The sequence below is a fragment of the Gymnodraco acuticeps genome, unplaced genomic scaffold (genome assembly GCF_902827175.1).
Source record: "Gymnodraco acuticeps unplaced genomic scaffold, fGymAcu1.1, whole genome shotgun sequence".
Classification (NCBI taxonomy): Eukaryota; Metazoa; Chordata; class Actinopteri; order Perciformes; family Bathydraconidae; genus Gymnodraco; species Gymnodraco acuticeps.
This window is the reverse complement of record NW_022991393.1, coordinates 224755-248124: the sequence shown is the minus strand read 5'-3', so window position 1 is coordinate 248124 and position 23370 is coordinate 224755. Positions and strand designations below refer to the sequence as shown.

At 38.7% G+C, this 23370-nt stretch overlaps 2 protein-coding genes across 3 annotated transcripts in view; both read right to left on the bottom strand.

Annotated features, from left to right (window-relative positions):
- Positions 1-5887: 5887 nt before the first annotated feature.
- LOC117563185 (E3 ubiquitin-protein ligase SMURF2) overlaps positions 5888-23370 on the bottom strand; it is a 142728-nt gene continuing 125245 nt past the window's right edge. Inside the window, exons 18-19 of the mRNA XM_034241373.1 lie at positions 6706-6781; positions 5888-6568 (exon numbers count right to left, since the gene is read on the bottom strand). Coding sequence (XP_034097264.1) covers positions 6469-6568; positions 6706-6781 — 176 coding nt within the window. The 3' untranslated portion in view covers positions 5888-6468. The remainder of the gene's footprint in view (positions 6569-6705; positions 6782-23370) is intronic.
- Positions 7182-22153, bottom strand: LOC117563183. Of its 2 annotated transcripts, XM_034241370.1 has the most exons (19): positions 21080-22153; positions 20286-20405; positions 19789-19951; positions 19505-19697; positions 19217-19312; positions 18497-18592; positions 17776-17871; positions 17056-17151; positions 16335-16430; positions 15615-15710; positions 14895-14990; positions 14175-14270; positions 13455-13550; positions 12627-12755; positions 12435-12515; positions 10114-12298; positions 9880-9933; positions 9272-9406; positions 7182-8675 (listed from the first exon to the last, which is right to left on the bottom strand). In XM_034241370.1, the coding sequence occupies exons 2-19, from the start codon at positions 20395-20397 to the stop codon at positions 8461-8463; spliced, it is 4131 nt and encodes a 1376-aa protein (XP_034097261.1). In that variant the 5' UTR covers positions 20398-20405; positions 21080-22153; the 3' UTR covers positions 7182-8460. The 2 variants fall into 2 exon arrangements, with proteins under 2 accessions (XP_034097261.1, XP_034097259.1); XM_034241368.1 differs by lacking the exon at positions 21080-22153 and having other exon boundaries at positions 20286-20495.

Genomic DNA, 23370 nt, shown 5'->3' with positions numbered 1-23370 from the left:
GAGCCGGTACTTATAGCTAGAGGAAGTACCCTCTTTCGATGTATTCATCCGCCTACCGGTTTTCATTTTTCAGCTTCTACCGACAGACAACATAGACCCCAAACTGAGTAGTGAAACTGTGTTTTAGATTAAATGTAAGCATAGAAAATCAAATATTGATCCTTATCTCTTCAATTAATATATGTTATGAATTATACTACTGGTAGAATAATCTAAATGGCTTTTTTTTTCTAAAATCACACACAACAGCGTTTATGTAACATCAGATAAAAACACGAACAGATCCAAAACGGTACATAGACGTTGAAACGTTGCATACATGTGGAAACGTTACATTAATGTTGATAACGTTTATTTTTTATTTCTCTTAATTCAGTTTGTCGGTGTTCCTTTTTGATACATTGAGAAATTATGGTTTCAACAATTGTCTCTGCGGATGGATATGTACGAGAGAGAGAGAGAGACATAAAGTGGTAGTCCGGCTCTGACTCGCTTCCGATGTATTTATGGTAAGTGACGTCACTAGGACCAACCCAAACATAAAGATACCCTTTCCCCATTCTTTCTTTAATAACACCAAATGTGCCTCATATAATGACTTTTTAATCTAATTTCAGGTCAAATGAGAGGACAACAAAGGGTCATTGTATTATTACAGATTTGTTTTGGTCCACTGATGTTTAAAATGTGAAAATTGAAAGCTTTTTTCTTTAAGATTAAGCTCAAAGGTGCACCAAAGAGACTATACTGTATGTGAAAGTGAGCTTTACTGACTCTCTTGATTTTGGAAATTGTAAAACTATTTTGTCTGACATTATGAGGGTATCATCCAGAAAAAAGAAGATGTGCATGAATTCTCTTAAAAGTAGTCTAATTAATGAAAGACAAAATACCAAAATGTATGTTTGGTATCAGCATTTTCTTAGCTTTGACCACTGGTTTAATGTAACTAGGTACATTTACTAAATTACTTTACTACAGTGGCTTTGGAGATTGGAATTAACCATTTAAATATCTAATAATTGATAACATATATAACACAGATTAGGCTACCTAGCAGTATTTTTGCTGGCATTCAACATGTAATTCTTTTATTTTTATCTTTTATTTGACATGTTGTATATCTTATATGAATATAATATCTTATTATAAATGACCTTACTTTTTTATTCCTATTATTATATCTTTCATTATTTTTCAACAACTGTCACCAAACTCAATTTACCTCGAAAAGTATTTCCAATGAGCTCCACTGTCACCAGCTGCAGCATAAACACATTAATGCATCAATAATAGTGCTTTAACTTTGGGTATTTTAATCATATATTGATGCTTATACTTTGTTTTAAGAGGTTTTAAATGCAGGACTTTTACTTGAGGCAGAGTAAATTGAGATAGAGGTATTTCTATACACAGGGAATATGTGAGTTTGTGCCGACGTAGACCTTTCTGTTAGTTGCAGTTGCATAATTACGAGACAAAACAAAGAAATTGTACTTGACACCTATCTTCCAACAGCTTCATTATCTATTGTCCTTTTCCCCTTCCCCCCCCCATTTTGACCAATCTGCCAGACGTTTTAATCCGGACTGGTATCAGTGGGAGGTCAGAGACATTCAAATGTAAAGTCTCTGTGTCCCCGTACTCAAGTACTGTACTCCAGTATCATTTTGAGGTACTTTAACTGAGTATTCCCATTGTATACGGCTTGATACTTCTACTCCACTTCATATTGGAAGAATCATTCCCTTTACTTCACTACATTTGATCTGTTTACAGAATCAGATTATGAATAAGAAATATAAATGAACGTATTAATTATAATGTATTTCTGTGATTTAAGATAACTGGAAGTCAGCTCCACATTTACTAGAAGCAGAATGTAAATGATAAACACATTAATCATCACTAATTAAAATCCAATCTAATTTAAAGGGGCCCTATACTTGTCATTTTCAAGTTGATATCAGTATTTAGTGTCTCTACTTTAAAGAGTCCTCTCCTGCTGATGTTCAGGTGTATATCAGTGTCTCTACTTTAAAGAGTCCTCTCCTGCTGATACTCAGGTGTATATCAGTATGTAGTGTCTCTACTTTAAAGAGTCCTCTCCTGCTGATGTTCAGGTGTATATCAGTGTCTCTACTTTAAAGAGTCCTCTCCTGCTGATGTTCAAGTGTATATCAGTATGTACTGCTTCTACTTTAAAGAGTCCTCTCCTGCTGATGTTCAGGTGTATATCAGTATGTAGTGCTTCTACTTTAAAGAGTCCTCTCCTGCTGATGTTCAGGTGTATATCAGTATGTAGTGCTCTACTTTAAAGAGTCCTCTCCTGCTGATGTTCAGGTGTATATCAGTATGTAGTGCTTCTACTTTAAAGAGTCCTCTCCTGCTGATGTTCAGGTGTATATCAGTATGTAGTGCTTCTACTTTAAAGAGTCCTCTCCTGCTGATGTTCAGGTGTATATCAGTATGTAGTGTCTCTACTTTAAAGAGTCCTCTCCTGCTGATGTTCAGGTGTATATCAGTATGTAGTGTCTCTACTTTAAAGAGTCCTCTCCTGCTGATGTTCAGGTGTATATCAGTATGTAGTGTCTCTACTTTAAAGAGTCCTCTCCTGCTGATGTTCAGGTGTATATCAGTATGTAGTGTCTCTACTTTAAAGAGTCCTCTCCTGCTGATGTTCAGGTGTATATCAGTATGTAGTGTCTCTACTTTAAAGAGTCCTCTCCTGCTGATGTTCAGGTGTATATCAGTATGTAGTGTCTCTACTTTAAAGAGTCCTCTCCTGCTGATGTTCAGGTGTATATCAGTATGTAGTGTCTCTACTTTAAAGAGTCCTCTCCTGCTGATGTTCAGGTGTATATCAGTATGTAGTGTCTCTACTTTAAAGAGTCCTCTCCTGCTGATGTTCAGGTGTATATCAGTATGTAGTGTCTCTACTTTAAAGAGTCCTCTCCTGCTGATGTTCAGGTGTATATCAGTATGTAGTGTCTCTACTTTAAAGAGTCCTCTCCTGCTGATGTTCAGGTGTATATCAGTATGTAGTGTCTCTACTTTAAAGAGTCCTCTCCTGCTGATGTTCAGGTGTATATCAGTATGTAGTGCTTCTACTTTAAAGAGTCCTCTCCTGCTGATGTTCAGGTGTATATCAGTATGTAGTGTCTCTACTTTAAAGAGTCCTCTCCTGCTGATGTTCAGGTGTATATCAGTATGTAGTGTCTCTACTTTAAAGAGTCCTCTCCTGCTGATGTTCAGGTGTATATCAGTATGTAGTGTCTCTACTTTAAAGAGTCCTCTCCTGCTGATGTTCAGGTGTATATCAGTATGTAGTGTCTATACTTTAAAGAGTCCTCTCCTGCTGATGTTCAGGTGTATATCAGTATGTAGTGTCTCTACTTTAAAGAGTCCTCTCCTGCTGATGTTCAGGTGTATATCAGTATGTAGTGTCTCTACTTTAAAGAGTCCTCTCCTGCTGATGTTCAGGTGTATATCAGTATGTAGTGTCTCTACTTTAAAGAGTCCTCTCCTGCTGATGTTCAGGTGTATATCAGTATGTAGTGCTTCTACTTTAAAGAGTCCTCTCCTGCTGATGTTCAGGTGTATATCAGTATGTAGTGTCTCTACTTTAAAGAGTCCTCTCCTGCTGATGTTCAGGTGTATATCAGTATGTAGTGTCTCTACTTTAAAGAGTCCTCTCCTGCTGATGTTCAGGTGTATATCAGTATGTAGTGCTTCTACTTTAAAGAGTCCTCTCCTGCTGATGTTCAGGTGTATATCAGTATGTAGTGTCTCTACTTTAAAGAGTCCTCTCCTGCTGATGTTCAGGTGTATATCAGTATGTAGTGTCTCTACTTTAAAGAGTCCTCTCCTGCTGATGTTCAGGTGTATATCAGTATGTAGTGTCTCTACTTTAAAGAGTCCTCTCCTGCTGATGTTCAGGTGTATATCAGTATGTAGTGCTTCTACTTTAAAGAGTCCTCTCCTGCTGATGTTCAGGTGTATATCAGTATGTAGTGCCTCTACTCGTATAAGCGTAATAGGGCCTCTTTAAATAACTACTGTACCAAAGTGTTAAATAACAATAATTCAGATGAAAAAGCTTTTTATAACATAATAAAAACATGGAAAAAGGACAGCGAGTATCTTCGTACAAGGCCTTACATTTTAGACAAAGGCAAGTTTAATTAGAACTGATCACACACAAAAATAAAATACTCTTACAAAATGATAGTGTTAACATAAATTGCATCAGTCAGCTATGAGAGTTATAGTCCTGCTAGTGGATCATGCTATTAAAAAAACAAAGCGCCTCTCTTGATAAAAACGGGTCGTGTTTTTGCGTGTAGTGTCGGAACAGAAAGCGTGTGCACTGGACTGTAAATGTGTTAGAAAAGTCTCGTTAAACACACATCGATCTGCTCGTGTGCAATTTCATTTTTTTCCTACTTAAGTTAAAAGATAAATTACAGGTCGTCGGATCCACACATATGAACAATATCTCGTTACTGTACAAAGCACCATCAGAGGACACTTCACTTTGCATACACATGTCCACATACATCGATTATTTTTTTAAGTGTATGCAAATGTTAAGAACAGTCCACGGTCATTAGAGATTGCTAGACAGGCAGCATCTTTTTGAAAACATTCAAGACTTTCATTTTTAATACAAAACAATCCCTCTTTTTAGAAATAAAGACATCACTGGTTTTATCGTTTAGCGAACAGAGAGAACAGGACTCATGTCTCTCAGTTCCCTTTCAACCAAAAGCTCATAAGGACACATGCTGTGGGTGAATTTAAAAGACCTTTTTAACCCCGTAACATTCAGGAAATCAAGACAGATGGGTTTTCTTCTCGTATAATCAAATGACATCTCCTGAGAATGTGGCTAGCTAGAGCTCTTGATTGATGTGAAGTGGCCACAAAGCAGTCGTATGTCAAGGCGTGGCAATAGAGAGGTGCAGGAATGAGTCCTAAAACCTGGATATTAGTTAGCATTTTAGCACTCCCTGGTCTGGAAGTCAATGGTTTTCTGAATGTGTTTTTCGTTGTGAGCCTGAAATAAGTTCTGTAGTTAACACAAGCTGAAGAGATTTTAACGTTTTGTTCTACGACATAAAATACATCAGTAAATACCCCACTGGTACATTTTAAAACAGCGGTTGATAACAAGTGTCTAAATGAGACGATTAAACGTCATCATGTCAAACATTAGCCGCCTTTAGCTTAGCGGTGTTGACGTGAAGTCATGTGACCGTGCTGTAGTTCCTTTATAGCCCAACATTAGCCGCCTTTAGCTTAGCAGTGTTGACGTGAAGTCATGTGACCGTGCTGTAGTTCCTTTATAGCCCAACATTAGCCGCTTTAGCTTAGCGGTGGTGACGTGAAGTCATGTGACCGTGCTGTAGTTCCTTATAGCCCAACATTAGCCGCCTTTAGCTTAGCGGTGTTGACGTGAAGTCATGTGACCGTGCTGTAGTTCCTTTATAGCCTAACATTAGCCGCTTTTAGCTTAGCGGTGTTGACGTGAAGTCATGTGACCGTGCTGTAGTTCCTTTATAGCCCAACATTAGCCGCCTTTAGCTTAGCGGTGGTGACGTGAAGTCATGTGACCGTGCTATAGTTCCTTTATAGCCCAACATTAGCCGCCTTTAGCTTAGCGGTGGTGACGTGAAGTCATGTGACCGTGCTGTAGTTCCTTTATAGCCCAACATTAGCCGCCTTTAGCTTAGCGGTGGTCACGTGAAGTCATGTGACCGTGCTGTAGTTCCTTTATAGCCCAACATTAGCCATCTTTAGCTTAGCGGTGGTGACGTGAAGTCATGTGACCGTGCTGTAGTGCCTTTATAGCCCAACATTAGCCACCTTTAGCTTAGCGGTGGTGACGTGAAGTCATGTGACCGTGCTGTAGTTCCTTTATAGCCCAACATTAGCCACCTTTAGCTTAGCGGTGGTCACGTGAAGTCATGTGACCGTGCTGTAGTTCCTTTATAGCCGAATGTTAGCTTTTTACTTCAGCGATCATAAAGTGGAGTTAATATGTGGAGATTATCCTGCTGAACTAAACGTGTAAGCATCATAAACACTAAGATTATTTCCTGCAACAATCCAAAATCACATGGAGAGAACCCATTGGACCAGGGAGATGCTGCCTTCAGGGTCTTTTAACAGAAATACATCATCCCTGCACCTCTGTATTAACCCTAGCAAACACACTTTGTAGTTAATGTCATTTCAAGGAGGACTGACTTTGTGTTCTGCTTGGAAAGATGGAGCGTTGCTACATGGAGTACAGTTTGTAAAATATAAAAAAGGGAAGAGCCAGCAGCTTCTTGCAGGTTCCACGAGTTAGTAAAGAGTCTTGAGTTATTAGCAGCTGAAGAGATTCTTTTCAATGATAGAAAAAGACATAGTGAAGACGCAGCGGATCCTCGGTCGTCTCTGAGCTCCTGCAGAGAGGATCTGTTACTCCACAGCGAAGCCACACGTCTCCTCGATGGCAGTGAGCAGCTTGTCGTACAGTTTGTCGTAAAGCTCGTATGGAGGAATGTCAATCCGGTTAAAACTGGGGAAAAAAGAGGGAACGAAAATATAATAAAATCGATGATGCACCAAGGACACCTTACAATTCCTAAACTATTCTAAGGAAAGAAATAATGACATTAGTAGAAACACAGCAGGTCAGGGTGGATGTCTGCTCACCAGGTGTGGGCTTTGGGCAGGTTGTTGGGGCTGGCATCGATCTGATGGATGGTGAAGAGCCGCGGCCCGGCAGCACCTGAACACACCGTCAGTTAGATTAAACTAATGCACCTTCACACACATCATCTCTATATCAATCAATCAATCACATGTATTAATAAAGCACATTAAAAAACAACCCATGTGACCAAAGTGCAGTACAGAACAACCTTTCATAAAATAAGGCATAGACACTATCAGCGAGATAAGGAGTCAAACGCTAGGGAATAAAAGTATGTTTTCCGCCTGGATTTAAAGCAGTCAATGGAAATAATAAATTATATTGTATATTTAGGGTTTAGATATTAAAAACCCAAAAGTAAGTAGGTGTCCAACATTCCTGTTGTTGATCAGATGAATTGGATTCAGAAAAAAATAAATAATCTGAAACTAAATGGGTGAATATTCAAACTTGAGCCCCGCACACGCACACGCACACACACACACACACACACACACACACACACACACACACACACACACACACACACACACACACACACACACACACCCTTGTCTTTATTACATTCTGGGGGTACCTGACCAGACCATCCCTTTTGGGGTCCACCCTTTCTGAAGGTTGTACAGCACTGTAAAAAATCAGGCAGAATCCTGAAGTGGACTCAAACAAAGATTTCACTTCAAATTATCAATCAGAGAAAGTAGAGGTCACTGACCGGACTATAACCCGTTTCATGGGGTCTTGTCAGGTACAGAGTTACAGGAGGGGTCCATATATACACACTGTCTGGCTTTTAGTCATGTGTGGGCTCCAAAAATACACTGTCTGGTTTAAAACATTAGTGGGGCCACTTAGCACACTATTACTAAACTTACTTTAGGTAACAATGCAACACCTTTGACTGTCAAAGTGAGGGCTATCATGATGCAGAAGGATTTTCACCTTTAGTGTCAACATGTAGCTTCTGTTGTGACACAATTATATTGAATTCTAATGTACTGATAGCATTTTAATTAATATTTAAGCTATTATAGTAATGCTTTTTATTAGTCTATTTAACCACTGTGACACAGGGATGTCTGAACTCGTGAATGAGACTCACAGTACATTTACTGAATTTGCATCAGTTTCCTTCTTTTTAAATAAAGAGGGGTTTGTGTTCTAAGTGTTAATTATTGGAGCCATACAAGTCATGCTTATATGGGTATTCTGCTTAAATAGTCATTGTAATTTCCATTTAAGCAATACAATGTTATTATAGAGCTTTCCAGTAAATACAAGGAGATTGTCGTTATTAGACTTTTAATTATTACATACAATACATTAGAATACATTATTATTTATATATATAAATATATATATATAATAATGTATTTCCAGATGATATTGAAAGAAATGAGGAAATTGAAAGTGTGAAAAGGGACAAGATTAAATTGTGTTAAGAAAAAAACAAGATAATATGAGAAACTAGAAGAGATGATAAGGTAGTTCAGATAAAAGGAAGATTACAAAAAAGAGATGAGATTTAAAAAGCATAGAGGTAAGAGAAGATCAAATAGATAAGGTTGAAGAGGAAATTGTGAATAATTCAGATAAAAGAAAAGGAGGTATTAAGAGGACATCAATGAGGGGTGAAAGAAGAAATAAAGTATGATCTATATATTTGTATAGCGGCTTACATCAAACATTTAACTTTTGCAAGCATTACACTTTACAAAAAAAAGTAATGGTGTCAACAGACATCAATGATCACTTTACATTTTGCTCTTGAGAGCTGTGATCCGATTCTTTATATAAAACTTTATGGCCAACCAATTTCTTTGTTTGAGTGCTTCTCCTTCCATTTTAAGACACTTATCGCAGTCGCTTTTCCGCGGAACGCGACATGTGTTAATGAAAGACATCAGGTGCTTCTCAACAGCTTGGATCTCCGTCTTTTCCCACAGCTTTTTCTTGAAAGGCTGCCGACCTGTATAAAAATGACAAATACATTATTTTGTGTTTTTCTGGAACTGCTATGGAAAAGTTATTTGAGAGAAAAAGTTGATAGAATTTATTTACATATTATGCTACTTGTTGTTATTCATATATGTCTGTCTCCATTTTAGATTCTGTAATAAATCAATATTGATTGGTACAAAACATAATAATAAATAATAATACACATTAAGTAGTTTTACGACATTCTCCCAGAATGTCAGCAATAATTCTGATTCCATTGACCTTAGATATAAAGGGCATGGTGGCAGAAGTTTCAGAGGAGAATATCTCAAAACCTCACACATGAACGTACCAAAACTACTGCATAATCCTGGTGGTAAACTAGGTATACATTTTCTAATGCGTTTGAAATAACCCCTTTACATTGGATTGAAACAAAGAAAAATTGCTAACCAGTAACTGAAAATGCAAGAGAGCAAATAGAAGATGCAAATGTAATGTTATATATTCAAAAGAGTTAACATTATACACAAGCAGATCTAAAATATGTCAGTGTAGAACCATGAAACATTACATCAACCATGGAAGAGCATTCAGTAACAAAGTATGGTCTAAAAAGTTGACCTTTTTGCCTTCTCTCGGTCTGTGGTTGAGCGGCTGGTGGAGGTGTCATAGGGCCCTGTTGCGATGCTTCATCTGTATTGCTCCCATCTCTCATTGATGTTTTATTCTCCATCTGAGTGGATGTGACTTGACCCTCTGAAAACCAGATATACAAAATAATCAATTAGGTGTTGCAAGAAAATTAGATATATCCCGAGCTAAAACTCGAAGATTTGATCCGGCTTTTTTTAATGGGTGTATAATGGCTAAAAACTAAATCTGATCCTTTCTTTACTGTGTTCTCCCTCCTTTTGTCTATCCAAACAAACTTGTATTTCTACGCTGCTTTTATTTACAGCTGAGCTCTACAGTGTGAACTGGTTTGTAATATCAAAGTAATCTTTCATTCATATCACATCAGTAATTTAAGTCTTACAATTTTGTATTTATGACGCAATATTTAATGTATTTTTATGAAGTAGCTCAAAAATCTAATCAAAATTATGGTAATTACAACAATCTGACTTGCCGATACAGCTGATACAAAATGGTACAGTACTAAAGATCAGGATCATATCCCACAAACTTGAATGGGACATAGCATGGTCCCACTTAAAAATAATATTTACCTTGTGAGTCTGACTCACACGCTGTCTCATTGTCGCTGTCCATGTGCACATTCTCTGTAAGTTTGGGGTTAGAGGAAGGAGAATGAAGAATTAATTAGTAAAAGCACAATGCACTTAAATGTAGTCTGACATGCTCCAATAATGCCCTAGAAAAATATGTTTTTATATACAAGTACAATTACTTTGGAAACAGAAATGGTATTTCATGTATGAACATGTAAAAAAAGATTTTACCCTCAGGATCAATGCTGATGTCATCCAGGGTCTTGCCCTGGAATTCTGCCAGGCGTCCTTGCTCCAAGGCCATGAGAAGTTTGCTGATCTTAGCAAGCTGAAGGGTGCCCTCAGGAAGTCTGTAGAATTGCCGATGCACTCTTATGTCATGGCCGAGAAAATCTGCCAACAGATCCAGCTCTGTATTGGTGAGGTTAAGAACCTGAGACAGAGTTCCAGTTTGCTTGCGTAGTTTTGTAGAGGTGAGACTTTCAGGATTCTTTGCACCACAGGCCTTGGCAAAGTATCGAAGGCAATCAGAACCGCGGTAGCAGGTGAAAGCAGATGGTCTCGCAAACAAGTAAATGTTCTCCTTAGGAACCCCACATTCCTGCCGTGTGCCGACGAGCAGATCCAGTGCTTGCTGCATTGCTGGGGTCAAAAGCACAGGGACCTTTCTTCCCCTCTTTCCTCTTATCTCTATCCTCCTGAAGTATTTACATAGTTTCTTTTCTAGTTCTGACAGGGCAATATTTACATCTTCCTGAGGATGTGATGGATTTTGAGACAAATATGCAGATAGGGGCATTTTTGAAACTTCCCCTGCTCTACGTCGGTTAAACAAAATGACTTGTGTCAAAGTGACCTTTGCTAACTGTGACCATGTCTGGGGAGATTTATCTGCAGACAATTTAATGTGAACTTCTTGTTGTTGCACATCTAAATAAGAATGGAGAGTCTGGACATCTTTTGTAAATGGAAGCAACTGAGGAGCATTCCACTTGGATTCCTGAAGGGTTCTCAGTGATGCGGCAGAAATCAGTTCATTCCATCGGGTTTCATATACTCTGCGGAACGTACGAGCATCTTTAGCTGCTGAGTAGTTGCTCTGTACGTTTGCACGGCTTTCAACAAGCATTGACATCTTTTTCAAGCTATGTCCAATTTTAAGGGCAAGACTTGGGCACTTGTATGTATTGGTTTCACTGTCGAAGCCTGCCACATGTTTGACTGCTTGCACAACATACAAGAAATTGATGGGTTTGACATGGTCTTGAATAGTCTTTAAGGGAGTAGTTTTCCTCGAACATACCAGAAGCCTTCCAAGCTCCCTCAGTTTCTGCCGTATGTATTCATGCTTGCCAACATCATATCCAAGCCTGTTATACAGGTGCTCACCATACTCCATGATACATACATCAGATTTGACAGCAATGTAAACATCATCTTGAACCATGTTGTTTAACAGCTTCCAAAACTCTATCTTGACGCCAGGTGGTGGAGGTACTGCAAATGCAGACAGGGCCTGGGCACGGGTTTTGCCAGGTTTTTGTGGAACATCGGGTTTGAACTTGCAGATCTTCATGTGCCGCCAAAGGAGTTTCTTGTTGAACAATCCTTGACAATAAACACAATGGAGGAAATTCTGTGCTTGAGAGTCCTGTTTGGGTTGCTTGCGAGAAACAAGATTTCCAACGCCAGCATTTAATACCTCAACATTGTGGGCGAAGTTGCCTCTGTTTCTTAAATGTTCCAAATGCATTCTTCTTTCTTTAGAACCTTTTGGGAAGGACAAAGCCTGTGCAACGTCAGGCTTATTGTGATGCGCACGCTCCAAATGCCTTGCTATTTTTCCAACTCCTATCTTACAGTACAAACAATATTGCTTTTTGTTGTACATTCTTGACCCATCCTCCTTTTTACAAACGGCAGGTATGCAAGGTGAACGTGAACCTTCAGCTACTTTGTTTTCTGTAAGAAGGGAAGAGGCCCCATCAGGAAGATTTGGTTCAACTTCATGTGTCGAGTTTTCAGATACGGATCCAGTGTCGCCAACTATACTCTGTTTTAACGATTTACCCCCTATGGTTCGTGTTGTGGGACAGGATCCACTGCCTAAACATTGTCTTTTGCGTTTAATAATGGAATTGCTATCTCTTCTTGAGGGGGAGCGTCCTCTCTTGGGCACCTGCTGTGAAGAACTACTGTTCACTTGGGTTGGTAAGAGACATTCATCACTGATGTGAGACAGCTTTTGAAAGTATTGGCGTCCAAGCATGCTGTCTTTTTTGTGGACTATGTCAATAACTTCGCTTGTGTCTGTACCAGAAGAGTCTTCACTCGTTTTAGGAATATATTCCTCTCCACTGTCCGCTGAGCTGGGGTCAAAGAGCTCATCTGAATCAAACTCAATCTGGCTGGTCATCTTAAGAAAAGAAATTATAAATTACTTCACCTATTAAACAATTGCTATTCAGACTTTAAATTACAATGTATTGAAACCACCAGTAACAACATATAAGGATTAGTACATTGATCATCTCTACATAAATGTTGCTTACCTGTATGCTTTTAGTCCTCCTCAGCATTGGGAAAATATCTTTGTCTTCTTTGAGTTCAATGTCAGTACCTGGACTCCATGCCTGGAGTGTCCAAAATAAATGTATGTAGTTGGCATTTGTACCAATAAATCAATAGAAATATATATGATACATAATACATGAATACACGAAAAACTGAATGTATGACAATACCTGAGAGCTATCGTCATGGATGGCAATTCGGGACGGACTCTGAGATTCGTCTGAATCTGTGTAGTTTACAAGGGAAACCATCATCCCATATTTTTTCTTTAAAAGATAGGACTCTGTTTCACCTAAATGCTAAAGAAAAGAAAACATAGTAAAGAATATGCTAACATAACACGCAAACATTGATGTATGTATATGAACTAGCATTAAGAAAACTGAAAACGTTTGATATTTCTTTCATAACATGTACCATTTCATTGAGCAACGTGACATTAGATTTGTGTCAATATAGAGCAAAGCCATTACTTTAGCTTCTGGCTGAATCTATAACAGTGAATGAAATATAAAAAATAAATTATTCAAATGTTGAAGTGCTTTTTCAAATTAATTAACTTATAATCATATGGAAAGAGTAACGGCTGACATTGTTAATATAAGTATACATTTAAAAAAAACATTTAAATGTCTTGATTTAAAAACGTATGAAAAACATTTCAATGATTTATTAGGACTAAAAAATGAATTACAGATAAATATTAAATTATCTTTCTTTTAAATGTTTACTTTATCATCCAATTACCATGGACCCCACAACAACAGGACCCCTGACATGTGTGTGTGAAACTACTCTGCTATAAGCCCTCTGACTGGACCCCATTTAATCACAAAAACCTGACTGTGTTCAGCAGCACACATTCAGAGATACACTGATCTACAGAAAAGCCAATTGAACCATCAAATGCCAATACCAAATATCAATAAAGCAGGACATTTGTAAATACTGAATTATTAGGGAAATGTAGTCAAGGGGAAAATCCATTGAAGACATACCTGTGTGTCGGAGATTGAAGATCTCTGAGGAGCTGGCTCACTCGTACTGGGGATCTCAGCCTCAGAAGACTCGATGGCAGTAGCTGGCTCTCCAACCTGAAGAATAATTCAACATTATTAATATATTGTTTCAATGCAACAACACTAAACGTGAACAGAAAACCTACACACAATGAGTAAGGAGGTATTGGATAATGTTTATGTGACTCATAATCGTTTTTAATATGATATGTTAGGTTGGCTCTGGTATCTGCTATAAATATGTTGCCTCATGTAACTCAAACAGTTAAAAAGAGGTGTAGGTGGAGTCTGGGAGCATGAATTGACCTCTCACCAACAGCTGGTATGAATGGTACAAAGCAAACTGAGCTAACGTTAGAGCACACATGTCAAACATGATGCTTCCCCAAGTTTATGGTCAGAAAAACCAAAAGAAGTGTAGTTGAATGTGGTGATAGTAACACAGTAACGTGGACCCCACAACAACAGGACCCCTGACATGTGTGTGTGAAACTACTCTGCTTTAGTCCCTCTGACTGGACCCCATTTAATCACAAAAACCTGACTGTGTTCAGCAGCACACATTCAGAGATACACTGATCTACAGAAAAGCCAATTGAACCATCAAATGCCAATACCAAATATCAATAAAGCAGGACATTTGTAAATACTGAATTATTAGGGAAATGTAGTCAAGGGGAAAATCCATTGAAGACATACCTGTGTGTCGGAGATTGAAGATCTCTGAGGAGCTGGCTCACTCGTACTGGGGATCTCAGCCTCAGAAGACTCGATGGCAGTAGCTGGCTCTCCAACCTGAAGAATAATTCAACATTATTAATATATTGTTTCAATGCAACAACACTAAACGTGAACAGAAAACCTACACACAATGAGTAAGGAGGTATTGGATAATGTTTATGTGACTCATAATCGTTTTTAATATGATATGTTAAGTTGGCTCTGGTATCTGCTATAAATATGTTGCCTCATGTAACTCAAACAGTTAAAAAGAGGTGTAGGTGGAGTCTGGGAGCATGAATTGACCTCTCACCAACAGCTGGTATGAATGGTACAAAGCAAACTGAGCTAACGTTAGAGCACACATGTCAAACATGATGCTTCACCAAGTTTATGGTCAGAAAAACCAAAAGAAGTGTAGTTGAATGTGGTGATAGTAACACAGTAACGTGGACCCCACAACAACAGGACCCCTGACATGTGTGTGTGAAACTACTCTGCTATAAGCCCTCTGACTGGACCCCATTTAATCACAAAAACCTGACTGTGTTCAGCAGCACACATTCAGAGATACACTGATCTACAGAAAAGCCAATTGAACCATCAAATGCCAATACCAAATATCAATAAAGCAGGACATTTGTAAATACTGAATTATTAGGGAAATGTAGTCAAGGGGAAAATCCATTGAAGACATACCTGTGTGTCGGAGATTGAAGATCTCTGAGGAGCTGGCTCACTCGTACTGGGGATCTCAGCCTCAGAAGACTCGATGGCAGTAGCTGGCTCTCCAACCTGAAGAATAATTCAACATTATTAATATATTGTTTCAATGCAACAACACTAAACGTGAACAGAAAACCTACACACAATGAGTAAGGAGGTATTGGATAATGTTTATGTGACTCATAATCGTTTTTAATATGATATGTTAGGTTGGCTCTGGTATCTGCTATAAATATGTTGCCTCATGTAACTCAAACAGTTAAAAAGAGGTGTAGGTGGAGTCTGGGAGCATGAATTGACCTCTCACCAACAGCTGGTATGAATGGTACAAAGCAAACTGAGCTAACGTTAGAGCACACATGTCAAACATGATGCTTCACCAAGTTTATGGTCAGAAAAACCAAAAGAAGTGTAGTTGAATGTGGTGATAGTAACACAGTAACGTGGACCCCACAACAACAGGACCCCTGACATGTGTGTGTGAAACTACTCTGCTATAAGCCCTCTGACTGGACCCCATTTAATCACAAAAACCTGACTGTGTTCAGCAGCACACATTCAGAGATACACTGATCTACAGAAAAGCCAATTGAACCATCAAATGCCAATACCAAATATCAATAAAGCAGGACATTTGTAAATACTGAATTATTAGGGAAATGTAGTCAAGGGGAAAATCCATTGAAGACATACCTGTGTGTCGGAGATTGAAGATCTCTGAGGAGCTGGCTCACTCGTACTGGGGATCTCAGCCTCAGAAGACTCGATGGCAGTAGCTGGCTCTCCAACCTGAAGAATAATTCAACATTATTAATATATTGTTTCAATGCAACAACACTAAACGTGAACAGAAAACCTACACACAATGAGTAAGGAGGTATTGGATAATGTTTATGTGACTCATAATCGTTTTTAATATGATATGTTAGGTTGGCTCTGGTATCTGCTATAAATATGTTGCCTCATGTAACTCAAACAGTTAAAAAGAGGTGTAGGTGGAGTCTGGGAGCATGAATTGACCTCTCACCAACAGCTGGTATGAATGGTACAAAGCAAACTGAGCTAACGTTAGAGCACACATGTCAAACATGATGCTTCACCAAGTTTATGGTCAGAAAAACCAAAAGAAGTGTAGTTGAATGTGGTGATAGTAACACAGTAACGTGGACCCCACAACAACAGGACCCCTGACATGTGTGTGTGAAACTACTCTGCTATAGTCCCTCTGACTGGACCCCATTTAATCACAAAAACCTGACTGTGTTCAGCAGCACACATTCAGAGATACACTGATCTACAGAAAAGCCAATTGAACCATCAAATGCCAATACCAAATATCAATAAAGCAGGACATTTGTAAATACTGAATTATTAGGGAAATGTAGTCAAGGGGAAAATCCATTGAAGACATACCTGTGTGTCGGAGATTGAAGATCTCTGAGGAGCTGGCTCACTCGTACTGGGGATCTCAGCCTCAGAAGACTCGATGGCAGTAGCTGGCTCTCCAACCTGAAGAATAATTCAACATTATTAATATATTGTTTCAATGCAACAACACTAAACGTGAACAGAAAACCTACACACAATGAGTAAGGAGGTATTGGATAATGTTTATGTGACTCATAATCGTTTTTAATATGATATGTTAGGTTGGCTCTGGTATCTGCTATAAATATGTTGCCTCATGTAACTCAAACAGTTAAAAAGAGGTGTAGGTGGAGTCTGGGAGCATGAATTGACCTCTCACCAACAGCTGGTATGAATGGTACAAAGCAAACTGAGCTAACGTTAGAGCACACATGTCAAACATGATGCTTCACCAAGTTTATGGTCAGAAAAACCAAAAGAAGTGTAGTTGAATGTGGTGATAGTAACACAGTAACGTGGACCCCACAACAACAGGACCCCTGACATGTGTGTGTGAAACTACTCTGCTATAAGTCCCTCTGACTGGACCCCATTTAATCACAAAAACCTGACTGTGTTCAGCAGCACACATTCAGAGATACACTGATCTACAGAAAAGCCAATTGAACCATCAAATGCCAATACCAAATATCAATAAAGCAGGACATTTGTAAATACTGAATTATTAGGGAAATGTAGTCAAGGGGAAAATCCATTGAAGACATACCTGTGTGTCGGAGATTGAAGATCTCTGAGGAGCTGGCTCACTCGTACTGGGGATCTCAGCCTCAGAAGACTCGATGGCAGTAGCTGGCTCTCCAACCTGAAGAATAATTCAACATTATTAATATATTGTTTCAATGCAACAACACTAAACGTGAACAGAAAACCTACACACAATGAGTAAGGAGGTATTGGATAATGTTTATGTGACTCATAATCGTTTTTAATATGATATGTTAGGTTGGCTCTGGTATCTGCTATAAATATGTTGCCTCATGTAACTCAAACAGTTAAAAAGAGGTGTAGGTGGAGTCTGGGAGCATGAATTGACCTCTCACCAACAGCTGGTATGAATGGTACAAAGCAAACTGAGCTAACGTTAGAGCACACATGTCAAACATGATGCTTCACCAAGTTTATGGTCAGAAAAACCAAAAGAAGTGTAGTTGAATGTGGTGATAGTAACACAGTAACGTGGACCCCACAACAACAGGACCCCTGACATGTGTGTGTGAAACTACTCTGCTATAGTCCCTCTGACTGGACCCCATTTAATCACAAAAACCTGACTGTGTTCAGCAGCACACATTCAGAGATACACTGATCTACAGAAAAGCCAATTGAACCATCAAATGCCAATACCAAATATCAATAAAGCAGGACATTTGTAAATACTGAATTATTAGGGAAATGTAGTCAAGGGGAAAATCCATTGAAGACATACCTGTGTGTCGGAGATTGAAGATCTCTGAGGAGCTGGCTCACTCGTACTGGGGATCTCAGCCTCAGAAGACTCGATGGCAGTAGCTGGCTCTCCAACCTGAAGAATAATTCAACATTATTAATATATTGTTTCAATGCAACAACACTAAACGTGAACAGAAAACCTACACACAATGAGTAAGGAGGTATTGGATAATGTTTATGTGACTCATAATCGTTTTTAATATGATATGTTAGGTTGGCTCTGGTATCTGCTATAAATATGTTGCCTCATGTAACTCAAACAGTTAAAAAGAGGTGTAGGTGGAGTCTGGGAGCATGAATTGACCTCTCACCAACAGCTGGTATGAATGGTACAAAGCAAACTGAGCTAACGTTAGAGCACACATGTCAAACATGATGCTTCCCCAAGTTTATGGTCAGAAAAACCAAAAGAAGTGTAGTTGAATGTGGTGATAGTAACACAGTAACGTGGACCCCACAACAACAGGACCCCTGACATGTGTGTGTGAAACTACTCTGCTTTAAGTCCCTCTGACTGGACCCCATTTAATCACAAAAACCTGACTGTGTTCAGCAGCACACATTCAGAGATACACTGATCTACAGAAAAGCCAATTGAACCATCAAATGCCAATACCAAATATCAATAAAGCAGGACATTTGTAAATACTGAATTATTAGGGAAATGTAGTCAAGGGGAAAATCCATTGAAGACATACCTGTGTGTCGGAGATTGAAGATCTCTGAGGAGCTGGCTCACTCGTACTGGGGATCTCAGCCTCAGAAGACTCGATGGCAGTAGCTGGCTCTCCAACCTGAAGAATAATTCAACATTATTAATATATTGTTTCAATGCAACAACACTAAACGTGAACAGAAAACCTACACACAATGAGTAAGGAGGTATTGGATAATGTTTATGTGACTCATAATCGTTTTTAATATGATATGTTAGGTTGGCTCTGGTATCTGCTATAAATATGTTGCCTCATGTAACTCAAACAGTTAAAAAGAGGTGTAGGTGGAGTCTGGGAGCATGAATTGACCTCTCACCAACAGCTGGTATGAATGGTACAAAGCAAACTGAGCTAACGTTAGAGCACACATGTCAAACATGATGCTTCACCAAGTTTATGGTCAGAAAAACCAAAAGAAGTGTAGTTGAATGTGGTGATAGTAACACAGTAACGTGGACCCCACAACAACAGGACCCCTGACATGTGTGTGTGAAACTACTCTGCTTTAGTCCCTCTGACTGGACCCCATTTAATCACAAAAACCTGACTGTGTTCAGCAGCACACATTCAGAGATACACTGATCTACAGAAAAGCCAATTGAACCATCAAATGCCAATACCAAATATCAATAAAGCAGGACATTTGTAAATACTGAATTATTAGGGAAATGTAGTCAAGGGGAAAATCCATTGAAGACATACCTGTGTGTCGGAGATTGAAGATCTCTGAGGAGCTGGCTCACTCGTACTGGGGATCTCAGCCTCAGAAGACTCGATGGCAGTAGCTGGCTCTCCAACCTGAAGAATAATTCAACATTATTATTGATAAGACGGTGCATTTACCTGATCCAAAAATTAGAAGGTAGAAACAACTGTTAGTCTAAATGCGAGGAAAGAGAATAACTCCTAATCTAATATTTACTAACACACCCATAAGAAAATAAATCGTTGTCAAATCTACTTGAAATTTTGCAAATATATTTTTCAAACCTGTTTTCTCCAAGGCCAATCAGTTCCTCCGTAATCGTATATTATCTCTTCTCCAGGATTAATGTCTCGAAGAGCAAAGAGACAGAGGTGTGGCTTGTTCTCTGCCATGACCTTCTTCATTTTGCAGTTTGGATGTTTGTGGTCATCATTGACTAATCTTCCTAGACTGGAATCTTCTTGTGCAGCATCAACACTTAATAAATAAAAATAAACCACGTTTTATGTTCATAAAATAACAACTTGCAACTCAATTTCAAATATGTAAAATTGTATTTAGGACTTACCACCATGTTCTTTCTTGCCAGTAGAAGTCAAACATAAAGACAGCACAGCTGACATGATATATCCTCCTCCTCTTTTGTGATTCTTCAGAATGTATTAATTCCCCTCTGTACTCCACCACAAAGTCTCCTTTTTGGAAATGAGAAGTGGCAAAGACCCCTCGACCTATCCCAATTACAGGTTATTATTAAAATGATTAAATGTACAGTTATTCATCTTCTTGCCATGGTTTTTTATTAAAATCCACCAAAACTAGAGTTTTATATTTATAGTAATAATAGTTATTAGCTCTGGTTTGGTTTATACATTATCCTGGCACACTAGACCAGGCAAACAATTCAGCTTTCCCACCCTTCAATACAACATCTCTCAATAGTATGAGGATGCAATTAATGCAACAGTACTTTAATCAATGAACTCTAAGTACTAGTAAGGTTGTAGGATCTGATAAAACTTTGAACATAAAAACACAAATTGTACTGATGACAAAAAGACATACCTTTAAAAGAGTTGATGTACATCACTTCCAATTTTGCAGTCTTGTCAACTGCCTCGCTTGCATGTTCGATCGCATCCTTGAGGGGGGGTTTCCTGCGTCTCAGTCCCGCCATAGTGTATCCTATAATCAAAAACAATGAAGCGTTAATGTGACCAGACACCACCATAATTATTGCAATTCATTCAAATACTTTAAGTATTAGACAATTACATCTAGTTGATGGATTGAAGTAGGGCTGCTCGATTATGGCAAAAATCATAATCTCGATTATTTGGGTCAATAATTGATATCACCATTATTAAAAACGATTATCCATTTACCTTGAAAACATCAATTTATTGGAGAAAAAAAATGTGAACAGTATGTTCTAACAGTTGATTACCCTGAACTGTAATTACAATTCAACTGAAAAACCAATAAAAAAATAATTTCCAAAAAAATAAATAAAAATATAATCGTTTTATTTCAATTACATTGTTTTCGTAATCGTTGCAAGCCATAATCGTAATTGCGATTAAAATACGATTAATTGAGCAGCCCTAGATTGAAGCAGACTAAGCAGGTGTTTCAATGCTAGCAACGTTAGCTAACGTTAGCTAGCCTGCTAACATGAGGTAGCAATCTCTCCAAAGTGAAATTATTAATATACAAAACCTGTTGCTATAACTGTTTTTTACTGAGTTACTTCATGTTGATTGCTACATTTTAAAGCATGCAAACACATTTTCATAGTCTGAATGTAAGCTACCTGGTTAATGTTCAGTAACATATGTGCCTTTAAAATAATAACTCACCTTTTTAGCTACGATCCCACTGCCAGTGAAGTGCAAAACGAAATTCACGTGGTTCTGTCCTCATATGGAGCGCTTGTTTTAAAGAGTCAGCACATCCTGTAAGGGTGGTCATGCTATCACAATGAGAATTCCTGTCTCCGCCCACCAGGAATGTCCCAATATTAAATCAAGGTGACCCAATCTGACCATTAAAACAAGGCTAATATTAAGAACATTTTTATTTGTATTTTATATATATATATATACAGGGATGTAAACTCATCAGGTATGAAAAAGGTGACAAGTGCAATATCTGAGTAATCTTTTACTCAAGCACAAGATCTGAGCACTCTTAGAACATAATATTTTAGCATTTTGCAAATGTTTAGCTTGTCTATGGCGTTTTCAATGTTAAGTTAGCATTTATGCTAACGGTTAGCTTGTCTAAGCCGATTTCAATGTAAAGTTAGCATGTATGCTAACGTTTAGCTTGTCTATGGCATTTTCAATGTTAAGTTAGCATTTATGCTAACAACAGCTGTAGTCTGTAATCTCTCAAATCTTTTTATATTTGTTATTTACATAATTAATGATTAATGATTCATTGCTTGTTATTGTGACAACACAAGTCAAACTCACCAAAAATGTATATATTTGTGTTTTTAATTCTGTATTTCATTAAAGACACTAAGCTAAGGAGCTAAGTGCTACCAGCTAATCAAACAGCTCAATATGTTGGAAGATGGCTGCTTGCACATGCGCAGTTCAGCAAAGTGTGTGTGGAGAATGGAATGTGTGTGTGGGATGCAGTACCTGCCTTGGCCAGTAGTGGCTGATACTGAGTTACCTCCTGTTAGCACACTTATACACACTAAGTCGGTAAAAGTGATTTTTGGGGACAACCCTGAAAACTTCACAGGGCATAGTTCTGACCTTAATTATAATGAATATGAGGTAAAATTTGTGGGGTCCAGGGTTTTGGACCCCACAAAAAAATTGGACCCCACGGCGTGACTGGGCTGTCTGATGCATGGCCACACAATGTAATAATGACAAACACACACACACACACACACACACACACACACACACACACACACACACACACACACACACACCATGTATACATCACTTCAGGGGACATTACATTGACTTACATGCATTTCCTGGAGACTTATCCTAATCTTAACCATAACCAACACATGCCTAACCCTAACCCTAACCCTAACCAAGTCTTCAACCTAAAATTAATGATTCCCCTCATGGGGACCTCCAATTTGTCCCCATAAGGGAGGCGAGTCCCCACACGTGACTGTGTAAACAGATTTAGGTCCCCACAAGTATAGTAATGCTAGGCCACACACACACACACACACACACACACACACACACACACACACACACACACACACACACACACACTTTTTTTAAATTCACACAACATCCTTAACCCTATGCAATCTGGATTCAGATCAAAGCACAGTACTGAGACTGCCAGTCTGAAAGTCTTAGACGATATTAAGGCTGCTTTGGATAAAAAACATGTTTGTGTTGCATTGTTTATTGACCAAGCCAAAGCATTTGACTCTGTAGATCGTTCTGTCTAATGCTATGTAGGTGTCTCATTTCGGTCATCACGCCATTTGCTGGTTTCAGAGTTATCTAACCGACCGTACTCAATGCGTCTGGTTGGGTAGTACTGTCTCTGAGCCTGTCACCTTGGAGAAGGGAGTTCCACAGGGCTCTATTTTGGGGCCCTTGCTCTTTTTATTATATGTAAACAATATTTGTAATCAGATTCAATTTTCTACCTATCATATGTATGCTGATGACACTATTGTATATTCATGTGCTCCTTCTCTGGATATGGCCGTTTCCAATTAAAGATCTGACTTTATCACGCTGCAGCATGCGCTTCTTGATTCCAAACTGCTATTGAACGGAGGTCGGAGGGCCGTAACAGTGTCCAGTAAATTGACAGGAATCTCATTTGCTAATATAGAAAGCTTATACAAGGACAGAGTTTTAAAATTGGCACACAATATTGTGAGTGACCTGAGACACCCTCTTGCCTCTTACTTTGAACTGTTGCCATCCGGGCGGAGATATCGTCCCCCTCTGTTAAAAAAGTCCCACAAGCCATCAAACTCCTGAATCAATGATGGCTAGGACGCCCTGTTTACCCAGCTGGTCTGGCCCTGTCCCCCCTATTTCGCAAATGAGGGCCTATAGGCCGCTTGTCATGTCTGCCGATATCTGGTTTTCTTATGTCTGTTTGTTTTAATCTGTGTCTATGTTGTTGTCAGTGACGT

Coding starts and splice junctions, on each gene's coding strand:
- LOC117563183 (XM_034241368.1), bottom strand. CDS start 20,451: ATGGTGGTGTCTGGTCACATTAACGCTTCATTGTTTTTGATTATAGGA. Junction 19,698..19,788: donor TGGCAAGAAAGAACATGGTG/GTAAGTCCTAAA, acceptor TTATTTATTAAG/TGTTGATGCTGCACAAGAAG. Junction 12,516..12,626: donor TCCATGACGATAGCTCTCAG/GTATTGTCATAC, acceptor TGGACACTCCAG/GCATGGAGTCCAGGTACTGA.